Below are 20,873 nucleotides of genomic sequence, written 5' to 3'. Positions count from 1 at the left end.
CATGTGAGCTTATCCTTAATGATAATAATAATAAAGTACATGAGACTCCCTCTTGACCCCCCTCTGCCCACACTTCTACCCTGTGTGTCGAGGCTCCAGGCAGTGCAGCTGCCCATCGTCTGCCAGGCCAGGCGTCCTCCCCGCCTGCACCCACAGCACCCTTTCCTGGTCTCTCTCCGGCAGGGCAGTGGAGCCGATGACCGGAGGAGGACCCTGACGCCGCTGGCCCTGAGATACAGCATCCTCAGCGAGTCCACATTGGGTACCAACCTCTCTGTGACTCTCTGTGCTCACTCCCTTCCCGGGGACGGTGAGGGAGGCAGCGTCCCCTCAGCCCGACGGGAGCTCCGAGCTGACACCATTGGCTCAGCCCTTGGCTGGGGTCTCCACTGACCCTCTCAGGCTCAGCCACCAATCGGGTGGACACGGAGTGGGCCCCGAGCACCCTCTGAGGTCCCTCGCCCACGCCTGTCGGTTCTGTGTCCCGCCAAGGCTACTAAATGGAATGCGATACTTCCCCCCAGGTTTCCTCAGCGGCGCAGACCGGGCTGACGTGAAGATGGCTATTATATCAGAGCACCTGGGCCTCAGCTGGGCCGGTGAGTGGGGCAATTGGGGCAGAAGAGCACTTTGCCTGTCTACACCTACCTCTACACCTCCTCTCCGCTAAAGGCCAGCTGGTGAAGGCGTTTCTAAACCTCTTCCCACCACCAGTGTGCACCTGATCTGGGATTGTCGCCATGGTTTACCAATAGAGGGGGGCTCCCTCCCTCCCCCACTTCTCTCTGGTTTTCCTTTTTAGAAACTCAACTTCAGACGTTACAGGAGACCTTAGCATGGATCCAGGCTGCCCATTTTACAGATGGGGAGGCTGAGACCTAGATAACTGGGGTGACTTTAGTTGTGCAGCGAGTTAGTGACAGAGCCCTGCAAAGCCAGCAAACCAAGGACACACACACAAGCAAACAAAAAATGTGCATCCCGACTGCCTGCCCAGGGCTCCCGGCACCGTACACGCCGCCGTCCCCACAGGCTGGCGTTGCTGAGGGAAGGGAGGGAAGAAGATCAAGTCTGGACGTTTTTCATCTGTCATCTCTGGCCGTGGCTGAAGTCATACACGAGTCCCGTCCACCACGAGGGGAGACCTGACTCTGAGGCAGTGACAGCTCAGGCTGCGTTCTACTCGGTCGCAGGCCCTGTGACTTAATCCCCGCTCTCCGGTGAGATTTTGGATGAACAGGCCCCCTTCACTCAGCCACCTGCAGAGAGGGCTTCAGACAAGCTCGGAAACCTTAGCAGTAACTTCCTGGAAGGCGGCGTGGCGGAGCTCACAACAGAGACGGCTCCTCCTTTAAGCCCGAAAAGCACGTCTGCTGCTGCTTCTTGGTTTTGTGTGTGTTTGTGTGTGTGGCTTGTATGTGGTGTGTGTGAGAGATGTGGTATGTGTGGTGTGTATGTGTGTGTGGCTTGTGTGTTGTGTGTGGGTGTGCGTATGTGATGCGTGTGGTGTGTATGTGGTGTGTGTGAGTGTGTGTGTGTGGAGGGGGTACATGCATATGCTGATTCTCACCATCACTTTCCCTTCCGGTCTTCCTCATCCTTGAAATGAGACTCCGATGCTGTTCTCTCATCTAAAGCACCTGCGAGAAATAACAATAAAAATCACGGGAGGGGAAGAGCTAGCATTCTGTGTTATTGCCTTGCATTTAGATGGGAAATTGTATTTTCATTTTAAATGTGAATACCGCCTTTCCGGGAAGAAACGTAAACACAGTGATGCATTTCCATTATAACTGCTTCTCCCGGGAAAGGCAGTGGCATGCAGCGCAGCACCGACAGCACCAAGGGAGTCAGTGGGTCCGTCCCTCTCCCGCTGTGGCCCCAGCCTGTCCTGTGACCTTGGATGAGTGGCTCAGTCTCATTCATTCAATACCTATTTACTCTCCTGGGCACATGCCTCCTCCTGGCTCGTTCCCTGGGGATACAACAGTGTAAGTGTCAGCATTTCACTAGGTATTCCTTGGGAAGAAGGAATACAGAATCCAGAGGGAGACTGCTCTTTATCTCCTGGTCCCTGCCGGGCGCCCCACTCCACGCGCGGGCTCGGGGGCCGGGGCTGGGCTCTGGCTGGGCTCACACCCGGTCTTGGTTCTTTGTGCGCAGAGCTGGCCCGCGAGCTGCAGTTCAGCGTGGATGACATCAACAGGATCCGCGTGGAGAACCCCAACTCCTTGCTGGAGCAGAGCGTGGCCTTGTTGAACCTCTGGGTCATCCGTGAAGGCCAAGATGCAAAGAGTCAGTACCAATGGGTTGGGGAGCCTTCTCTCCCCAAAGCCTGTGCCAGGACCTCTTCTCACCAAGTAGTTCTCCCTCCAAATTCCCTGGGTGGTGTTGGCCTTTGGAACCAATCTCTTCTGCACACTCTGTCTCACTCATACATACACGCACAGTCACGCACACATGCACCTCTCAGGATCCCTGGTCTTCTGGGCAAGGCTGCCGGGAGGGGATTTCAGAGAATCTTGGCCGTGATCTCTTCCCATCCTCAGAATGAGTTCACAGCGCACCAGGACCCCTAGAAGACAGACAGCATCTGTGTAGGGTGTGTGCCTTCCGGTTGAATCTCTCAAACAAATGAGGATTGTCCCCTCGGGACAGAGCCCAGTGAGGAGTCCCCCCTCGGATGGAGTTCTTCTTCCAGGATTGTCTCCAACGGGGGAGGGAAGATTTGTCTCACTCTTTTCAGCCCCTCCTGCACCCCATTCCCAAATACAAAGCGCTAAGAGGAAATTGAGTGTTTACGTTTGCATGGCAAATCAACTGGCAAGGACCAAGGATTTCCAGAAGACAGAATCCAATCATTCTCACTCATCTTCTTGTAGTATTCCTCTTCGGTTACAAAAAAACACTTCCCATGCCTTGAAATTCGCCGCTGTTAGGGTCTGGGAAAGATCTGTTAAAGGATAACAAAACACAGGTCTACCTCACTTTACGGCGCTTCGCAGATACTGTGTTTTTTTCCCAATCAAATTCAGCAGGTCTGTTCCAACAGCATTTGCTCACTTCGTGTCTGTCACATTTGGGTAATGCTCTCAATATTTCAAAATTTCTCATTATGATTGCATTTGTTACGCTGATCTGTTATCAGTGATCTTTATGTGACTATTAAGACTCACTGAAGGCTCAGAGGACAGTTAGCGTTTTTTAGCCATAAAATATTTTAAAGGTATGGTAGATGCCTTGTCTTTCTAGACAGAATGCTACTGCACACTTAATAGACTAGAGTGGAGTGTAAACATAACTTTTATATGCACTGGGAAAACAACAACATTCGTGTTCTCGCTTTACCGCGATTTTGGCTTTATTGCGTGGGCCGGACGGGAACCGCAGTGTCCCCAGATCTGCCGTCTTCTCCAAAGAGGTAGTTTGCTTTGACTTTGACAAAAGCGGGGGCCTGCAATCCCCCCCCTCGCAGTCTTCCCCCCACCCCACCTGAGTTCAGAGCCGGGCGTCCCGCGCGCCCTGCGATGGGTAGCGGTCCCCCCAGCGCCCTCCTTCCTCCCCTCTGCCCGCAGTGGAGAACCTGTACGCGGCCCTGCGGCACATCGACCGCGGCGAGATCGTGAACATGCTGGAGGGCTCGGGCAGGCAGGGCCGCAACCTGAAGCCCGACCGCCGGCCCACGGACCGGGACTACTCGTCGTCCCCCTCCCAGATGAATGGTGAGTGTCTCCTGGACGAAGGGGCCGAGCCGCCGCCTCCTGACCCTCCCTGGAACCTTCTCTCCCGGTGACCGGAGGTCAGTCTCTCTCTGGACGGGCGGTGGTGAACGCAGAGGTGGGGGGGGGGGGCGCCCGGGGCCCAGGCAGGACGGGAGGAGCCGAGGCCCCGCTCAACGCCCCGCGTGCCGCACGCCCCCCCTCCCCAGCTCTGCGCATGCGCGGACCCATCGGCGACCCAGTCGGTGGGGAGACGCAAGGGCGCTAGGTTCTGGCGCAGGTCCCGTGGGGACCAGCCAGGGGGCGTCCTGAAGCCCTATTGCCGCCCCTTCTCTGAGACTAAGCGGGATCTTTTCTTCAGCCCGGTCTCTGCTTTTCTCTCCCTTTTTTCTCGCCCCATCTCTTTCCCTGACTCGTTTTGATGTGGTTCGTTATGCCAAGAAGCCCCCATGTGACCGGGCCCCGGGGGGCCCTGACCTTTGCCCCCGGCACCCACCCCTGCGGCCTTTGAGGACACCTTCCTTTTAGCAGGGGAAGCGGCCGAGTGAGGAGCAGGGCCGGGACCCCCACTGCCCCTCCATCTCTGTCGCTGACCAGGGGCGCAGAAGCAGGGTGGAGGCCCTACCCTGCAGTGGGAGCCGGGAGGCTGGCTTCTATCCCCTTTCCTCCTGACTCCACTGCTGAGCCATCAGCCTCTTCTCTAAAATCAGCAAGTTGGATTAGAGACCTGAGGCTCCTCACAGGCCTTGAAAAGCAATATGGTTCTGTGAACCGGCTTCCATGAGGCTGGCACGTGCCCCATCCCGCAGCTGCGTCGCTGTCCTCCCCCAGCTCCTAGGTCACCAGCCTTCCCGGCCACGCGCACGTGCGCGCGCCGTGTGGGGCCCTGTGGTGGGGGTCTTTTGAGTGGAGGGTGGGGACAGGGGCCCTGTCCAGGGGGATGCTGCGCCCCTGACACGGGTGACTCTCCCACATCCTGTGTCTCCTGAAACATGCTGTCCAGGGCCCCTGGGCACAGGGCTCATCTGTTGACCGCGTGCTGTGGCCTTTCTCTTCTGTCTCTGACCTCACCTGGCCTGCAAGTCCGCTCTCTCCCCCACTGCCTGTCTCCACTGTCTCACCTGGGCCAGGTGTTCAGGGGCCCTCAGCCTCCACTGATGCATGTCACCAAGGGCCCCCGGCCTGACGCTGGGGCGCCCTCACTGCCTGCTGGGACCTGTGTGCCCTCAGGGCTGTTCCCATGGAGGAGGCTTGCCCCTCAGACCCAGCGTTGAGGGCTCCCAGGCTGGCCCTCTCCCTGCTCTTGGGGGACTAGGCGGACACAGCAGGGACTGCTAAGTGACAAACTCCCTTTCACTAGGAGCGAGGGAAGGGGGCTGATGGCTGCAAACTGGGAGAAGTCAAGTGACAGAACACTTCTCCCTTTTTTACGTGATAACCGGTGACTTGGTTGGGTTTCTTAACATCCCCAGAGCTGTTTCAATCAAGTCAACTCAAGTTTTGGGGGTTTTGTCCCCCAATTCTACAGACACCAGGCCCATAAAATTACATGAGTATAAACAAGGCAGTTACAACAATCAAAAATCTGTCAAGAGGATAGATCCCATGTCAAGTGTTCTTATCACAATAAAAAAAACTGTTTAAAAGGGCAGTTACGGACCCAGGTGTTTATGAATGTCTCCGCTGGCCTCAGGATTCCAGTTGGGCCTGGAGACTCTCATCTAACGCCTGAGCAGAGTTCGAACCCCCGTGGGCCTGGGTCCTGTGCTCCTGACTGTGGAAAGGCTGTGCAGTTGGTCAGCTCACTTGGCAAATATTTTCTGAACACCTGCCACATGCCAGGGGCTGTTCTAAGCGGGGCAGATAAGTCAGTTCTCAAACAGACAAAAAGAAAGAAAGAAAGAAAAGTCCCAAACTCTGCCTTCATGGAGCTTACCTTTTGTGTAGAGAGGCAAACAAAAATATAATATGTAAGTGAATTGTATAATGCGCTAGCAAGTAGATGCTGGGAAAAAACAGACTCAAGCAAGGGGGATCAGAGTGCTGGGCTTGGGGGATTAAATAGTGGGGTGGGAGTGGGTAGCATCTGAACAAAGGCTGGAGGGAGAGGAGGGAGTGGGTGTGCAAACTCGGGAGAGAGCACCCATACAAGCATCCCGGGCAGTGGCCCTGAGCGGGCGTGCCTGGTGCATCCACAGTACAGTGAGGGGCCAGAGGGGAGGAAGAAAGGGCAGGGGTAGCAGGAGGGCGGCTCTTCCAGGCCTTCCTGAGGACACTGGTTTTACTGGGAGAGTGATGGAGAGCAGCTGTAGGTTTGGAGCAGAGGGGTCACAAGATCTAACAAGTTTACAAGGGATCCTCCCCTGCTTTGGTTGCAGACGTCACACTCTGAATGCTTCTGTGCTTCCTGGCTGCTCTGTCGCCTGTCAGCCCTTCTGAACCCCCTCGTCCAGCAGGTGTCCCGGCAAACGCAGGCCGTGTGCCCTGTGTGCACGCTCCCCCAGGCCGGAGCAGACGCTCAGGAACAGACGCCCACTTGGTCCATCCTGCCTTTCTGGGCACCAGAGCTGGCTTCTGTGTATTTTTCCTGCCTTCTTTGCAGTCCCAGGAAGACCATCCCACATGTGGGTGCCCTTCTGGCCCGGAGAGAAGGAGCAGGAGGGATCAGAGGTGGAAGGACAGGGGGACAGCAGCCTCCTGCGCTTCCTCTGGCTTTCTGTCCTGGGCCGGCCCAGGCCTCTGCGCCGATGGCCACGGCGGCATCTTGCCTCCTCTGTGCTTTACCTCGTTCTCTGCTCGTCTCAGCCTCCCTGTGGGCACTCGAGGCAGTGACTGGTTGCTCTGTGGTGTCAGGAAGATAGGAACCTGAGGTCTCTTGTCCTTCCTTCCTGGCTCTTCTTGCTGTGTTTGCCTGGACTGGCCAGAGCAGAAGGGGCTTTAAGTCAAAAAGCCAGTTTGCTTCTCTTGCACAGGAGGGAACTACCCCAGGCCCTTGGAATAAACATGAAAAAAAAATTGCCCGTGGAGCGAAAAAAAAGCATGTTCCTAAAAATAAAACAGGTTTCTCATGTAAAAGGAAAAACTGGACATCTCACATCCTGTTTGGTCAACTCCATTTGGTGTGATGAGTTGGACACAATGTCTACCTGGAAATACAATATGTCTCATTTCTACGGACTCTTAGTGAACACAGCTAGTGAAGTGCGGCTGCTGCCTGAGTTAGGGTTGTCTGTCCACCCTTGTCTGGTTTGCTGCTGACATCAAACTAGTGGGGGCAGCGTTAGGCCTAGGTTAACAGAGACCCAGTGTGACAGCCCAGATGAGGGGAGGCTGGGGGGCGGGCCACTGCTGGACGGCTCTGCTCCAAAGCTGTGTGTTTGGTTGCCTGTTACCTGATTTCCCCAAAAGGCAACCCCAGAGAGGAGAGCTCTAGACTGAGGGATGGGCTGGCGACCCAGGTATGGCAGGGCCACGTGAGACTGCCAGAGAGACAGGCACTTCTGGAGCTCAACCCAGGGGACTCAGCAAACCTTCCTGTGCTGTGGTCCACCCCAGACCGTGTGAGATGGCCCTCGCTGAGCATGGCCCCTATCAGCAGTAATCCCCACTCCACTGAGTATGGACACCTACAGCCCCAGATCCACGCTTCGGGGGTGAGAGTGGGGTCAGCGGGGTCTTCTGGAGACTGAGAGGGAGCAGGGGGCATAGCCCCTAAACACTGCGACCAGGGGAGGGCCTCCAGGACAAAACACAAGGCAGAAAGAAGTCCTGGGGGAGGGTTGCACAAGTTCTCTTCATGGACACATTTTTGCTTGGGTGAAATTCCATTCACATGAACCCCAGGAAGTTTCAAGGTGGAAAAGTCACCAAGAATGAGCCTCAGGTGTTCTGTGACCAGCAGAGTTACCCTCTCCCAGCCTTTATGAGGTCTTACTGAGATTCCCAGGAGTGAACATGTTTATCCGGCCGTATCTGAGGGACTGTCCGTGATGCGTTCCACTTCTGGCCAAGATGAGGCAACAGGGACTGAATATACGCTCCTGCTTGAAACAAGCAAAAAATGGACAAATTATATGAAACAACGGTTTTCGAGACATTGGACATCAGGCAGCAAAGGACAGTGATCTATGAGACATGGAAAATAAATGAGGTGAACCCTACAGTTGCCTAGATCACTGCCTTGAAAGAGTTTCTGAGTCATGGCAGAAGGAAGAGAAATCCAAGAAGACTCCCTGGTTCAGGAGAAGTCACTGGGAGTCCAAGGAGACCAGGGCAGCTAGAGTTCCCTAGAGAGACAGCTGCACACAGAGAGAGCTCTGGAGGCCTCCAGAAGGTTCCCCGCAAGTTTTGGTTGAATATTAATCTTCTGTTCCCAACAGGCAGACTGATCGTTCACAGACACTGCATAGGGAACACAGAATGGTCCTGTGTCAGAAATGGAGAGTGACTAGCCCTAGGTTGGTCAACACTCCTACCTAATAAACCTTGAAAGCAAAACTCAAAAGGATCAAACTGTTTCCAAGGAACTCAACTACATAACAGAGCAAAGTTCAAGAATTGTTATAGGGATACAAAAATACCCAGCACCCAACTAGATAAAAGTCACAACATCCAATTAAAGATTACCAGACATACATACAAAGAGGCAGGGAAACACAACCCATAATAAGGAGAAAAGGCAATCAACTGAAACTGACGCAGATATTAGAATTAGCAGACAGGAATGGTAAAACAGTTAATAACTATTTCAGATGTTTAAAAAGTGAAGTAGAGACTTGGAAGATTTTTTTTTTTTTTTGACTGTGTTGGGTCTTCATTGCTGCGCATGGACTTTCTCTAGTTGCAGCGAGCGGGGGCTACTCTTTGTTGCGGTGCGCAGGCTTCTCATTGTGGTGGCTTCTCTTGTTGTGGAGCACGGGGTCTAGGCTCGCGGGCTTCAGTAGTTGTGACACATGGGCTCAGTAGTTGTGGCTCACGGGCTCTAGAGCGCAAGCTCTGTAGTTGTGGCGCATGGGCTTAGTTGCTCCGTAGCATGTGGGATCTTCCCAGACCAGGGCTCGAACCCGTGTCCCCTGCATTGGCAGGCAGATTCTTAACCACTGTGCCACCAGGGAAGCCCTGGAAGATATTTTTTAAAGACCCAAACCAATCTCCTAGAGATGAAACTATAAGGTATAGGATGAATGAAGTACACTGAATGGGATTAGACATTACAGAAGAAGGGAACTTGGCAACATAGCAATAGAAACTCCAAAATGAAACACAGGAAGAAAAATAAAAAGCATCAGTGAGCTGTGGGGAAATCAGGTGACCTAATATTTGTGAAATTAGAGTTTCCAGCAGAGAAGGGGGCTGAAAATGTATTTGAAGAATTAATGGCCCAGAATTTTACAATTTGACAAAACCCGTAAATACACATATCCAAGAAGTTCAGTTAACTGCATGAAACATGGAATCTACTATGCCAAGGCACATTTTAAACAAATTGGTCAGAACCTGTGACAGAGAAAGGTTTAAAAGTAGCCAGAGTAAAAAAGCAAGACCTGTTATATACAAGGGGATAAAGATAAGGATTACCTAAGATTTCTCATAGGAACAATGGAAGTAAGACAGTGGAACAATATCTTTAAAGTAGAACACATCTTGAAAGAAACACATCTCTAAAGTAACGTAGACTTCTATATCCAGCAAAAATAACTTCCAAAAATGAAGGCAAATAAAGACTTTTCCATACACACAAAACCTGAAAATTCATCACCAGGAGGTGCCTGCTACAATAAAAGTTTAAAAACAAAATCCTTCAGGCCAAAGAAAAATGACACCATACAGAAATACAGATCTACGTGAAGGAATGAACTGCCAAAAATGTTAACTATAAGAATAAATACATAATTTTCTTGTTATTTAAATCTCTTTAAAAGAGAGCTGTTTAAACAAAAATAACAATATAATGTTGGGTTTATAGCATGTATAAAAGTAAAATATATTACAACAATGGTACAAAAGTCAAAAAATTTGAGAGAGAAATATGGAAGTATATTATTGTAAGGTTCTTATACTATATGCCAAGCGTTATATAACATCACTTAAAAGTAGACTGTGATAGTTTAAGGATGTATACTAAAAGTCCTAAAGTAACTACTAAAATCATCAAAGAATTATAGCTTATAAGCAATCAAAATAGATTAAGTGGAAAATTTCAATTAATCCAAAAGAGGAAAAAGAGAACAGATGGGACGAAAGTAGAAATTAGCAAATGAGAGGTTTAAACCTAACCATATTAATAATCTCATTAAATGTAAATGGCCTAAGTAACCCACATTAAAAGGCAGAGACAGGGACTTCCCTGGTGGCACAGTGGTTAAGAATCCTCCTGCCAATGCAGGGGACACGGGTTCGATCTGTGGTCCGGGAAGATCCCACATGCCACGGAGCAACTAAGCCCGTGAACCACAACTACTGAGCCCCCGTGCCACAACTACTGAAGCCCGTGCACCTAGAGCCCACGCTCTGCAGCAAGAGAAGCCACCGCGATGAGAAGCCCGCACAAAGCAACGAAGAGTAGCCCCCACTCACTGCAACTAGAGAAAGCCTGAGCACAGCAACGAAGACCCAAATGCAGCCAAAATTAATTAATAATTAAAGAAAAAAAGGCAGAGATAGACTGGATATAAAGGTAAATTTCAAATATATACTGCCTATAAGTAATGCCTTTCGAATATAAAAACACAAATTCCTTAAAAGTAAAAAGATGAGTAAATATAAACAGTGCTAACACTAATCAAAAGACAGCTGAAGAGGCTCTATTAATATCAGACAGGCAGATTTCAGAACCAATAGTATTACCAGGGGTAAGGACAATAATTTCATAACAATAAGTAGTTCATCTAGAGGGCATCACAATCTCTAAATGTTTACGCACCAGTAACATAGCTATAAATACATGAAACAAAAACAGAAAAGCACAGTGAGAAATAGACAAAACCACAGCTACAGTGGGAGATTTCAATACTCCATCTTGCTAATTGATAGAGCAAGTAGAAAAATGAGTAACCATATAGAAGGTTTGACAACACTGTCCTTCGTCTTGACCTAATTGACATTAGGAATTGGAAAATGTAGAACATTCCACCCAATAACAACAGAATACACATTCTTTTCAGTTGGCCCTAGAACAAACCAATATAGACCATGTTATAGACTATAAATAAGTCTCAATAAATATAAAAGAATTCAAGTCATTCAAAGTATGTGCTCTGACCACAGTGAAATTAAATTACAAGTCAATAACTGAAAGCTACATGGGAAATCTCAAACATATGGAAAATAAATCATACACTTCTAAATAACCCATGGGTCAAAGAAGAAAGCAAAAGGGAAATTAGTATTTTGAATCAAGATATCAAACTGTATGGTATGCCAGTAAAGCAGTATTAGGGAGAAATTCATAGCAATAAATGTCCACATTAAAAAAGAGAAAAGTTCTCAAGTCAGTGACCTCTGCTTTATAATATCTTAAGATATTTGGAAAAGAAGAGCAAATTAAACCCAAAGTAAACAGAAGGGAGATAATAAAGATCAGAGTGGAAATCAATGAAGTTGAAAACAGAAAACACTAGGGAAAATCAATAAAACCAAAAGCTGGTTCTTTGAAATGATCAATAAATTGATAAGCATCCAGCCAGACTGAGAGAGGCAACATCACTAAAGACTGAAGAAAACTATAATTCGAAAAGATACATGCACCCCAATGTTCACTGCAGCACTATTCACAATAGCCAGGAGATGGAAGCAACCTAAGTGTCCATCAACAGATGAATGGATAAGGAAGATGTAGCACATATATACAATGGAATATTACTCAGCCATAAAAAACGAAATAATGCCATTTGCAGCAACATGGATGGACCTAGAGATTATCATACTAAGTGAAGTAAGTCAGAAAGAGAAAGACAGGGGGCTTCTTTGGTGGCACATTGGTTAAGAATCCACCTGCCAATGCAGAGGACACGCGTTCGAGCCCTGGTCCGGGAAGATCCCACACGCCGTGGAGCAACGAAGCCCATGCACCACAACTACTGAGCCTGCGCTCTAGAGCCCGCGAGCCACAACTACTAAGCCTGCGTGCCACAACTACTGAAGCCCACGCACCTAGAGCCCGTGCTCTGCAACAAGAGAAGCCACTGCAATGAGAAGCCCGCGCACGGCAACGGAGAGTAGCCCCCGCTCACCGCAACTAGAGAAAGCCCGCACACAGCAACGAAGACCCAATGCAGCCAATAAATAAATAAATAAATTTATTTAAAAAAGAGAAAGACAAATACCATATGATACGACTTATATGTGGAATCTAATATGACACAAATGAACGTATCTATGAAGCAGAAACAGATTCACAGACATAGAGAACAGACTTGTGGTTGCCAAGGGGGAGGGAGGGTGGGGGAAGGGTGGATGGGAGGCTGGGATTAGTAGATGCAAACTATTATGTATAGAATGGATAAACAACAAGGTCCTACTGTATAGCACAGGGAACTACATTCAATATCCTGTGATAAACCATGATAGAAAAAAACTATGAAAAAGAATGTATATTTATGTATAACTGAATCGCTTTGCTGTACAGTAGAAATTAACACAACATTGTAAATCAACTATACTTCAATAAAATAAATTTTTTAAAAAACCAATATTCCCACCAAGAAAACTCCAAGCCTAGAGAACTTAAGTGGTGAATACTACCAGACATTTAAGGAAGAAATAACTCATTAAGAAAACTGTAAAGGACATAATGCTTCCCAACTCATTCTATGAAGCCAGCATTACATTTTTGGTGAAAAAAAAGAAAGCCATTACAGGAAAACTACAGACCAATATCCTTCATGAACATTCATGCAAAAATCTCTAAACTAAATTTTAGCAAATCAAATCCAACACTATATAAAAGTGCATCATGACCAAGTGGGGTTTATCCAAGGAATGCAAAATGGTTGAATATTCTAAAATAAATCAGTATCTGGTCCTGCACGTAAGGAGCTTGGATGTCACCACTCCATGCTAACGACAAGTAAAAAGCTACACGGTTTGAAAAATCAGTAACTCTTCTAGGGTCTGTAAGAGAAGTGAGGACTTAGGGCAAATCGCTGTCCCCCAAATTGGAGAGTCTGATAGCAGAGCCCTAAAAGGGCACCTACAAAAAACCTGAAGCTAGCATTACACTTAATGGTGAAAGACCGAGTGCTTTCCCTCTAAGTGCAGTAACAAGCCAGTGATGTCTGCTCCCCCGGCTTCTGTTCAACCTTGTCCTAAAGGTGCTGCCGGTACAATAAGGCAAGTAAGAGAAATAAAAGGCAGCCAGATTGGAGAGGAAGAAGTAAACTGTCTTTGTTCCCAGACAACATGATATATATAAAAATCCAATGGAATCTAAAAAATGAGTTTGGTAAGGTTGCAGGATACAATTTCAGTATATTAAAAAAATCAATTGAATTCTATATACTAGGAATGAACAAGTGGAAATTGAAATTGAAAAAAGAATACCCTTTAAGATAGCACTGAAAAAAATTGAAACACTTGGAGCTGAATCTGATAAAAGATGTGAAAGACACACATTGAAAACTACAAAACGTTGCCCAGAGGAATTTTAAAAGACCTAAATAAATGTAGAGATACACCCGTGTTCATGGGTCAGAAGACTCGATACTTTGTCAGTTCTCCCTGAAACAATCTATATATTTGATGCAACCCCAGTCAAAATCCCAGTAGGCTTTTCTGTGGAAAGTGACAAAGTGGTTCTAAAATTCATATGGAAAAGACCTAGAACATCCAAAACAGCTTTGAAAAAGAACAAAGTTGGAGGACTTACACTGACTTCAAAATTTATTACAAAGCTACAGTGATCAATACGGTGTGGTATTGCCATAAAGACAGATAAGTCAATGGAACACAATAGAATCCAGAAATAATAAAACCACACATATAGGAAAAACTGATCTTCAGCAAAGGTGCAAAGGCAATTCAGTGGATAATCTTTACAATATGTGTGCTGGAACACTTGGATATTCATATGCAGAAATGAACTGGGATTCACACCTTACATCACATACAAAAATTACCACAAAATGGATCATAGATTAAATGTAAAACCTGTGACTATAAAAATTATTGGTTAAACATAAGAGAAAACATTAGAGATCTTGGATAAGGCAAATATTTCTTAGGTGCAACGCCAGAAGTACAATCCATAAAAGAACAAATGGATAAGTTGGACTTCATCAAAATTTAAAACTTCTGCACTTTAAAATGCACTGTTTAAAAAAATGAAGAAGAAAAAAAAGCTTCTGATTGGGAGACAGTATTGGCTAATAATCATCTGATATAGGACTTGTATCCACAATACATAAAGAACTCTCAAAACTCAATAATAAGAAAACAACCCAAGTTTTAGAGTGAGCAAAAGACTTGAACTTAACCCAGAAGATAGACAGATAGCAAATAAGCACACAAAAAGGTGCTCAGCATCATTAGTCATCAGAGAAATACAAATTAAAACTATAAGTAGATACGCTACACATCTATAAGAAGAGCTAGAATAAAAAACGAAAAACATACCAAGTGTTGAGGATGTGGAGGAACTGGGAGCCCATGCGCTGCTCGTGGGGATGTAAATGGGACAATCACTTTGGAAAAACTTTGGTTGTTTCTTAAAAAGTTAAACATATACCTGCAGTGTGATCTAGACATTCAGCAATAACAATGGATGAATTATCAATACACGCAACAACATGGATGAAATTAGGCTGAGTGAAAAAAAAAAAACAGACAAAATGATTCCACACTGTATAGTTCCATTTATATACAATTCTGGCAAATGCAGCTACTGTATAGTGACAGAAAGCAGATTAGCGGTTACCTGGGAGTGTGGCAGAATGAAGGAGTACAAAGAATCCTGAGGAAACCTTTCAGGGATGATGAAGGGCCCTTCTCTTCACTGTGGTGATGGTTTCATGGGTGTTTCCCTGTATCAGAAATGATCAGATTATCTACTCTAAATATGTGGATTTATTGTATGCCAACTATACCTCCATGAATCTATCTTTAAAAGATATTAATGGCAAAAGCTAGTGAAAGGACCACTCTCACTGTGTTCCTTAAGCAAGTTGCTCCATCTCTAGTTTCCTAATCTATAAAGTAGGAATAATGTTGTCGTGACAATTAAAAATAACACGTTGGATATATTTCATATGAAAGAGAGCTCAATTAGTAATGGTAATAATAGAATAATGCTTTCAAGAAGAAAAAAAATTATGTGATTCTTAAATGCTCTGCTCGCAGATATCTGGAGAGATTTCTGTAGAGGGTTGGAAGGCCATTTGCCCTGGTTTCCCAGTTAGGTCACAGTTTCACATGCAGTGACTTGGTGTTACTGTCGTGGGAAGATCTGACCCACCCATTTCCCCCACCACCCTCCTCTCTTTGTCCCTCCTAGTTTGGCCAGAGCTGGAGGGGTCCCTTGGTCCCTGTCACTGCACAGCCCTACCCCCAGCCGACCCCCCCGCCATGGTCTGTTTCTCGTTCTCCTAATTTTGGAATCTGGAACCACGTAGACTTGTAGAGATCAGTCAGGAGGAAAGCTCTCCGGAAAGATTACAAGGCAGAATGAATGTCAAGCACGTGGCCTGGTTGCTGGCACCTTGAACACCTATAATCGTTGGCAATTTCGGTTTCACTGCATATGGGCTAGGTCATCGGTTCTGGCTCCCGTGTCCCCCTCACATCTGAAAGCTCTGCACTGGGACAGCATAGACAGGTTCCCTGTTCTTGGAGTTGACAGTCATGCGAACCAGGACAGGCTCAAAGATGGGGGAATCCAAGGTGAGCTGGAGTCTTTGGGAAAACGTTGTGAAAGAAAGAGGACAAAGAGAACCTGTCGTGTGTGTGTCTGTGTGTCTGTGTGTTTATAATCCCCAGCCCTTTAGCATGTATGGTGCCTGGCATGGAAGCAGACCTCATTTCATATTTTCTGGTTGAAAAAGTGAGTGAAGGAGGACAGCTGAGTTCTATCAGAAGCAGAGAAGCTGGAGGACAGGAGCTGAGGCCCAGCTGGGAGTGACGAGGGCCCGTCTGGCCAGGAGAGAGGTTAAGCCAGATGCAGGGGTGGGGAGCAGTGAGGGCTGAATGGCAGGATGAAGATTGCGGACACTGGGTTAGGGGCCTCTCGGGACGTGGCAGGAAGGTCCCTGGAGACCCTGCAGGGGCAGCCCCACCCATGCCCAGGGTCCCCTTCGGCTCTGCTGGATATTCAGAGGTTGTGGGCACACACCTGCTCCCGGGTCCCCAGACAGGCTGGGCCAAGTGGAGAATCTTGCCTTCTAGGCCCCCTCAGACTGGCACCTGCTCTGAAGGGGAGGCAGAGGCCCTCTTCCCCTGCTGCAGGGACCGCCCCCCCGCAAGCTGGAGGAGAGCAGAGGCCCCACCCAAGGGAACCCCGTCCAGAACACGCACACTGATCCCACACTTAAACCTGCTGCTCCCTCAGCATCCTGGTCTGCACACCAGACCCAACCAGGAGACTATCACCGACTCGTGTCCGAGCCCGTCCCCAGGGAACAGGCTTGGGAACAGGCTTTGCTGACCACAGGGCTGTGCGGTAGGGGCCTGGGCCCGCTGGCTCCCTTCCCCCGGGTCACAGCTGACCTGGCGGGATCGGCAGGCAGAGTTCTGAGGAAACAGCATTGTGCCCGGGACCTCGTGCGCCCTGAGGACCCTCCCTCGTGCCACTTTGGCTCATTCACAGTTCCGGGAACCCATACACTGCTTGCGGCTAAGCGACTTCATCCCAAACCGAGCGGTTTCCCGTTTGACCACCGCACCGAGGTCTGTGGATGCTCACTGTGCTCGCCAGCCCCGCCAGGGCTCGGTCAGCGACCCTGGTTCTGGGGCTGCCCCCTCCCTTGGAGGTGCATTCCTAACAGAGCCCCCAAGGGCTGTGCCCAAGGGACGCTGGTGCAAAGAGACAGCAGCCCTGCCTTCCGCGCGGCCGCTGAGCAGTGGGGCTTTCACCTGATTGCGGACGGCTCGAGCTCCAGCCTCTGGATCAAGACGTCTTGATCCCCGCTCTGGACTGGAAGAGAAAGCATTCCAACCTCTTCTCTTTGCGTCCAGCAAAGGAGCCCCCTCCCCGCCCTCACCCCTGGCTGCCCCCTCTTCCTCAGCCCCCAGAGCCTTGTTCTCTTGCCCGGGTGCCTGGGCAGAAGCCACAAGGCTTGGGAAGGCCCGCACCGCCGGAATGCGCATGCGCGTCAGTGGCCGTGCCTGTGCGCGCGTGACCGGCACGTGAGCGCGCGTGATGGAAGGTCACAGCTGGAGCATGTCGTCCTCTGTCTGCCCATCCAGGTTACTCCTCGCTGCAGGACGAGCTGCTGTCCCCCGCCTCCCTGCACTACGCGCTCCCCTCTCCGCTGCGCGCAGACCAGTACTGGAACGAGGTGGCCGTCCTAGACGCCATCCCCTTGGCGGGCACGGAGCATGACGCCATGCTGGAGATGTCTGACATGCAGGTGTGGTCCGCGGGCCTCACGCCCTCGTTGGTCACTGCTGAGGACTCCTCTCTGGAGTGCAGCAAGGCCGAGGACTCGGACGCCACCGGCCACGAGTGGAAGCTGGAGGGGGCGCTCTCCGAGGGACCCCAGGGCCCCATGCTGGGCTCTCTGGACCTCGTGGAGGACGACACAGTGGATTCAGATGCCGCAAATGGCCTTATCGATTTGCTTGACCAGGAGGAAGGTCAGAGGTCAGAAGAGAAGCTGCCAGGTCATGAGAGGCAGGAGGACTCGACAGGTGCAGGGCAGGGCTCAGGGAATGAAGTGTCTCTTGTTTCAGGCCAGCAGAGGGTACAAGCCCACATCACAGAATCCCACACCGTGAGTCGGGTGATGGACTCCAGCCAGGACAGGTAAGGGCTGGGCCGCTGTGCGGGATGCCTTTCACCGTCCTGGGCTACTGGCAGCGAGTACAGAGGGAACTTGGGCGCCGCTGTCCCCCGAGCCTGTGTTCTAAACACACTGGCGCAAATAAATTCAGTAAGGCGCCAGCTCGCCTCTGAAGCCGCCCAGCCCGCGCTCAGGCCTCTGTCTTGTGAGAGTGGAGCTGTGTCTGCAAAGGCCAGTCCCTCCCCCAGAACCACCCCCCACCCCACACCCCTCGCCAGCCCCATCTTTTGGCCAGCAGGAGAGAGGCTGAGGGTGTTGGGAGAGGGGAGAGCATCCCTGGGAGAGAGATTTTAAGGCTGGGAGAAGCCACGTCCCTGAAGTACAGCTGAGCTGGGTGCTCTGGGCCCCCGTCGCTGTTGTGTGTTGATTGCTGAAATCAAACCGTATTTGGAAACCTAGAAGCACCAGGGCCCAGGGAAGCTATGTGTGCAGTCACGCAGCCTGCGTGTGACAGAGCTGATAACGCTGCCCTTTCTACTTACACCCTTTTGAAGGAGTGAGTTCAGCGGGCTTATCAGGGGCAGGACAGAGCTTCAGCTGTTGAAGATGGTTATTCTCCTGGGTAGCTCCTTACCGCCCTTCCTGCGATGAGAAGGCCTGTGATGACAGGTCCAGCAGCAGGATGCCCGTTGGCAGTGCAGGCAGATGGCCTGATGCCCCTCTGAGACACAGAGTCCCCAGGCCACGTGTATGCAGTGGACATCCGCCACGCTCCAGCGCTGGGCTGAGTGCAGAGTGGGGCTTGGAGCGAGAGAGACAGACAGTGACAGGTATCGCCTTGGCCTCCGGGGCTGGCACAGGAAGGGAGGGGCAAAGGCCCTTTCCTCTGTGTCGCTTTGCTGCCTGAATTTCCCTAGAGCAAGGAGATAGTTCCTGTGCTCCCAGAAGGCTGTGGCCACCCAGGGAGCTCAGATCCAGCCAGGCCGTGGGAAATCTATTCTCATTTCCTCTTCCCACCCGCATCCTCCTCCCAGAAGCCCGGGCAGACGGCCCTTCCCCAGGCTCCACTCGGTGTGGCCCGCATCCCCCAGCAGGAGGGAAAACAAAGTCGCTTAGGAGACAAGACAGCAAGGATTCATTTAGTGTCCCAAACGAATCCTTCGATGCTTCGGGAAAATTGGGCACACTGAGCCGCGATGATTCAAAGTGAAATCCGACCTTCCAACCGCTGGCGATGGCCGTTCACTCAACAAGCACTGATTGGATGTCCCTGTGTGCCGCCCACTGCACCACTGTGACAGCAGGGTCCCTAGACAGGGACCAGAGGCCTGGGGGCCGGGCCTCAGAACGTTACAGGATGGCTCTGTGGCCTGGGTCAGCTCTCCCGTGGGGACAGGTGAATTTCATCCCCTCGCTCAACAGTGTGCATTGAATGCTGCTGTGTGCCAGGCCCTGCATGAAGTGCCCTGGGGCCTGGGCGTGGCACTGAGCAAAGCGCATAGTCTACGTGCAAGACGTTTATGTTCTAGTGGGGAGACTGGCGGTAAAAGCAGATAAAGTAAATGGGATTAAAAGAGAGGTGCTAATTAACGCCAAGTGCTAAACAGAAGAATAAAGTGGGGAAGGGGGTGGTTGAAATCAGGGACGGGGCGGGCAGGGACACCTGAGAGTGACTCGCGGGAAAGACATAAAGGAATTCGGGTGATGAACGATGTGAACGCCTGAGCGGAGCCAGCAGAAGGCCCAGCCAGGGCAGAGGCCTCAGAGCAGAGTGCGGCCCACACATTCGAAGGGCAGCGAGAAGGTGCCTGTGCCTAGAGCAGGGTGATCACGGGAGATGAGGTCAGGGAAGTGATGGGGCCGGACATGTCAGGCCTTGGGGTCCTGGAAAGACTGGCATTTCCTGGGTGGAATGGAGAACCATTGGAGGGTTTTGAGCAGAGGAGCGAGGTGATCTGGCCACGGCCGGCCACAGCCAAGGGTAGAGAAGGAAGATGAGCTGGAAGCAAGAGTCGATGGTGACGTGGACCAAGATGGTGGCTGTTTGGTGGCCAGGAGTGGTCGTGCTCAGGGTGTGTTTTTGAAAGTTGAACCAAAAGGGTTTCCTGGCAAATAAGATATAGAGTGTGAGAGAAAGAAGGACGTCCAAGACGACACGGGTGTCCTTGGCCTGACACCTGGAGGGACGAGGTTGCCATCTACTGCAGTGGGAGGACGGCTGGAACATGTCCGGGGAGAAGACCCTAAGTGTGAACTTGGCTGGGCTGCCCATGCGATGCCCATCAGAAACCACAAGGACAGACGTCGAGGAGACAGTTGGACACGCACACCTGCAGTTCAAGGAAGAGATGCTGGGGACCCACATCTGGGGTTAAGGCCACGGGTTGAATGAGCTTGCGGAGCACGTGGGTGTAGACAGAGAAGAACTGAGTCTGGGGCCTTCCAGGGTCAGAAGCCAGGGAAATTAGGAGGATCCCACAAAGGATGCTGAGAAGGAACGGCCAGAGAGGGAGGGAAAAACAGGCACATGTGTCCCGGAGGCCGTGGAAGAGCCTGCTTCAAGGGGGAGGGGTGATCATTTTGCCAGCTGAGCCCAGGCGTGAGGACCGTGCGGTGGGAGTGACCTGAGGGGCTGGAGGGTGGTGGGTGGGATGACGGGTGTGGGGACCCCGATGACTGGACCGTGAGCCACGTGCCTCGGGAGCCCAGAGCGTGGAGCCATCCATTCACAGGGTGGGGCCCAGCGCCACCGGTGTCCGTGGCCCTCTCCACCGGGACAGCAAGGATGGCCCACGTGGGCCTCTCTGGACAGGGCAGTCGCTTTGCGATAGCTCATGCTCTCCCGACCTCCAGTGGGCAGTACAGGATCCGTCCTGGATGGGCCAGGGCTCTGGAGGGGGAGGGTCTCTGAGAGCGGAGACTGGGGGTGACTGGTGTCCCCGGTCTCTTCCTGGGCCCCAGACTGCAGGACTGGGGTGCGGAAGGCTCCATCGTCTCCTATCTGCAAGAGGCCACACAAGGCTCCTGGGGGGAGGAGGCCCTGCAAGGCCCACACTCGTTCCAGAGAACCGTCATCAGGTCTTGGGAGCACGAAGAGGTCCTGGGCTCTGCACCAGAGCGCGCACACACGGAGCAGCCCGAGGCCGGCAGGGACCGGAGACCACAGGGCCCCAGCGAGTGGATGCAGGAGGCTGTCAGCACCTTCTCCCACCACGTAAAGGTG

The 20,873-nt window shown here is 50.7% G+C and overlaps 1 protein-coding gene across 3 annotated transcripts in view; it reads left to right on the top strand.

Annotated features, from left to right (window-relative positions):
• The window catches only part of ANK1 (ankyrin 1), a 97,303-nt gene that overhangs the window by 62,435 nt on the left and 13,995 nt on the right, over positions 1-20,873 (top strand). For all 3 annotated transcript variants that reach the window (XM_089903788.1, XM_089903786.1, XM_089903787.1), the window contains exons 34-39: positions 184-262; positions 525-599; positions 2,164-2,295; positions 3,576-3,722; positions 17,115-17,673; positions 20,612-20,870. In XM_089903788.1, the coding sequence (XP_089759914.1) occupies positions 184-262; positions 525-599; positions 2,164-2,295; positions 3,576-3,722; positions 17,115-17,673; positions 20,612-20,870 (1,251 nt within the window). The remainder of the gene's footprint in view (positions 1-183; positions 263-524; positions 600-2,163; positions 2,296-3,575; positions 3,723-17,114; positions 17,674-20,611; positions 20,871-20,873) is intronic.

This window comes from Delphinapterus leucas, chromosome 21 (genome assembly GCF_059928025.1).
Source record: "Delphinapterus leucas isolate spDelLeu-1000000601 "Yukka" chromosome 21, BTC_Dleu_Yukka2, whole genome shotgun sequence".
Classification (NCBI taxonomy): Eukaryota; Metazoa; Chordata; class Mammalia; order Artiodactyla; family Monodontidae; genus Delphinapterus; species Delphinapterus leucas.
Note: the sequence above shows the minus strand (reverse complement) of the source record. Positions and strands in the feature narration are given on the sequence as shown.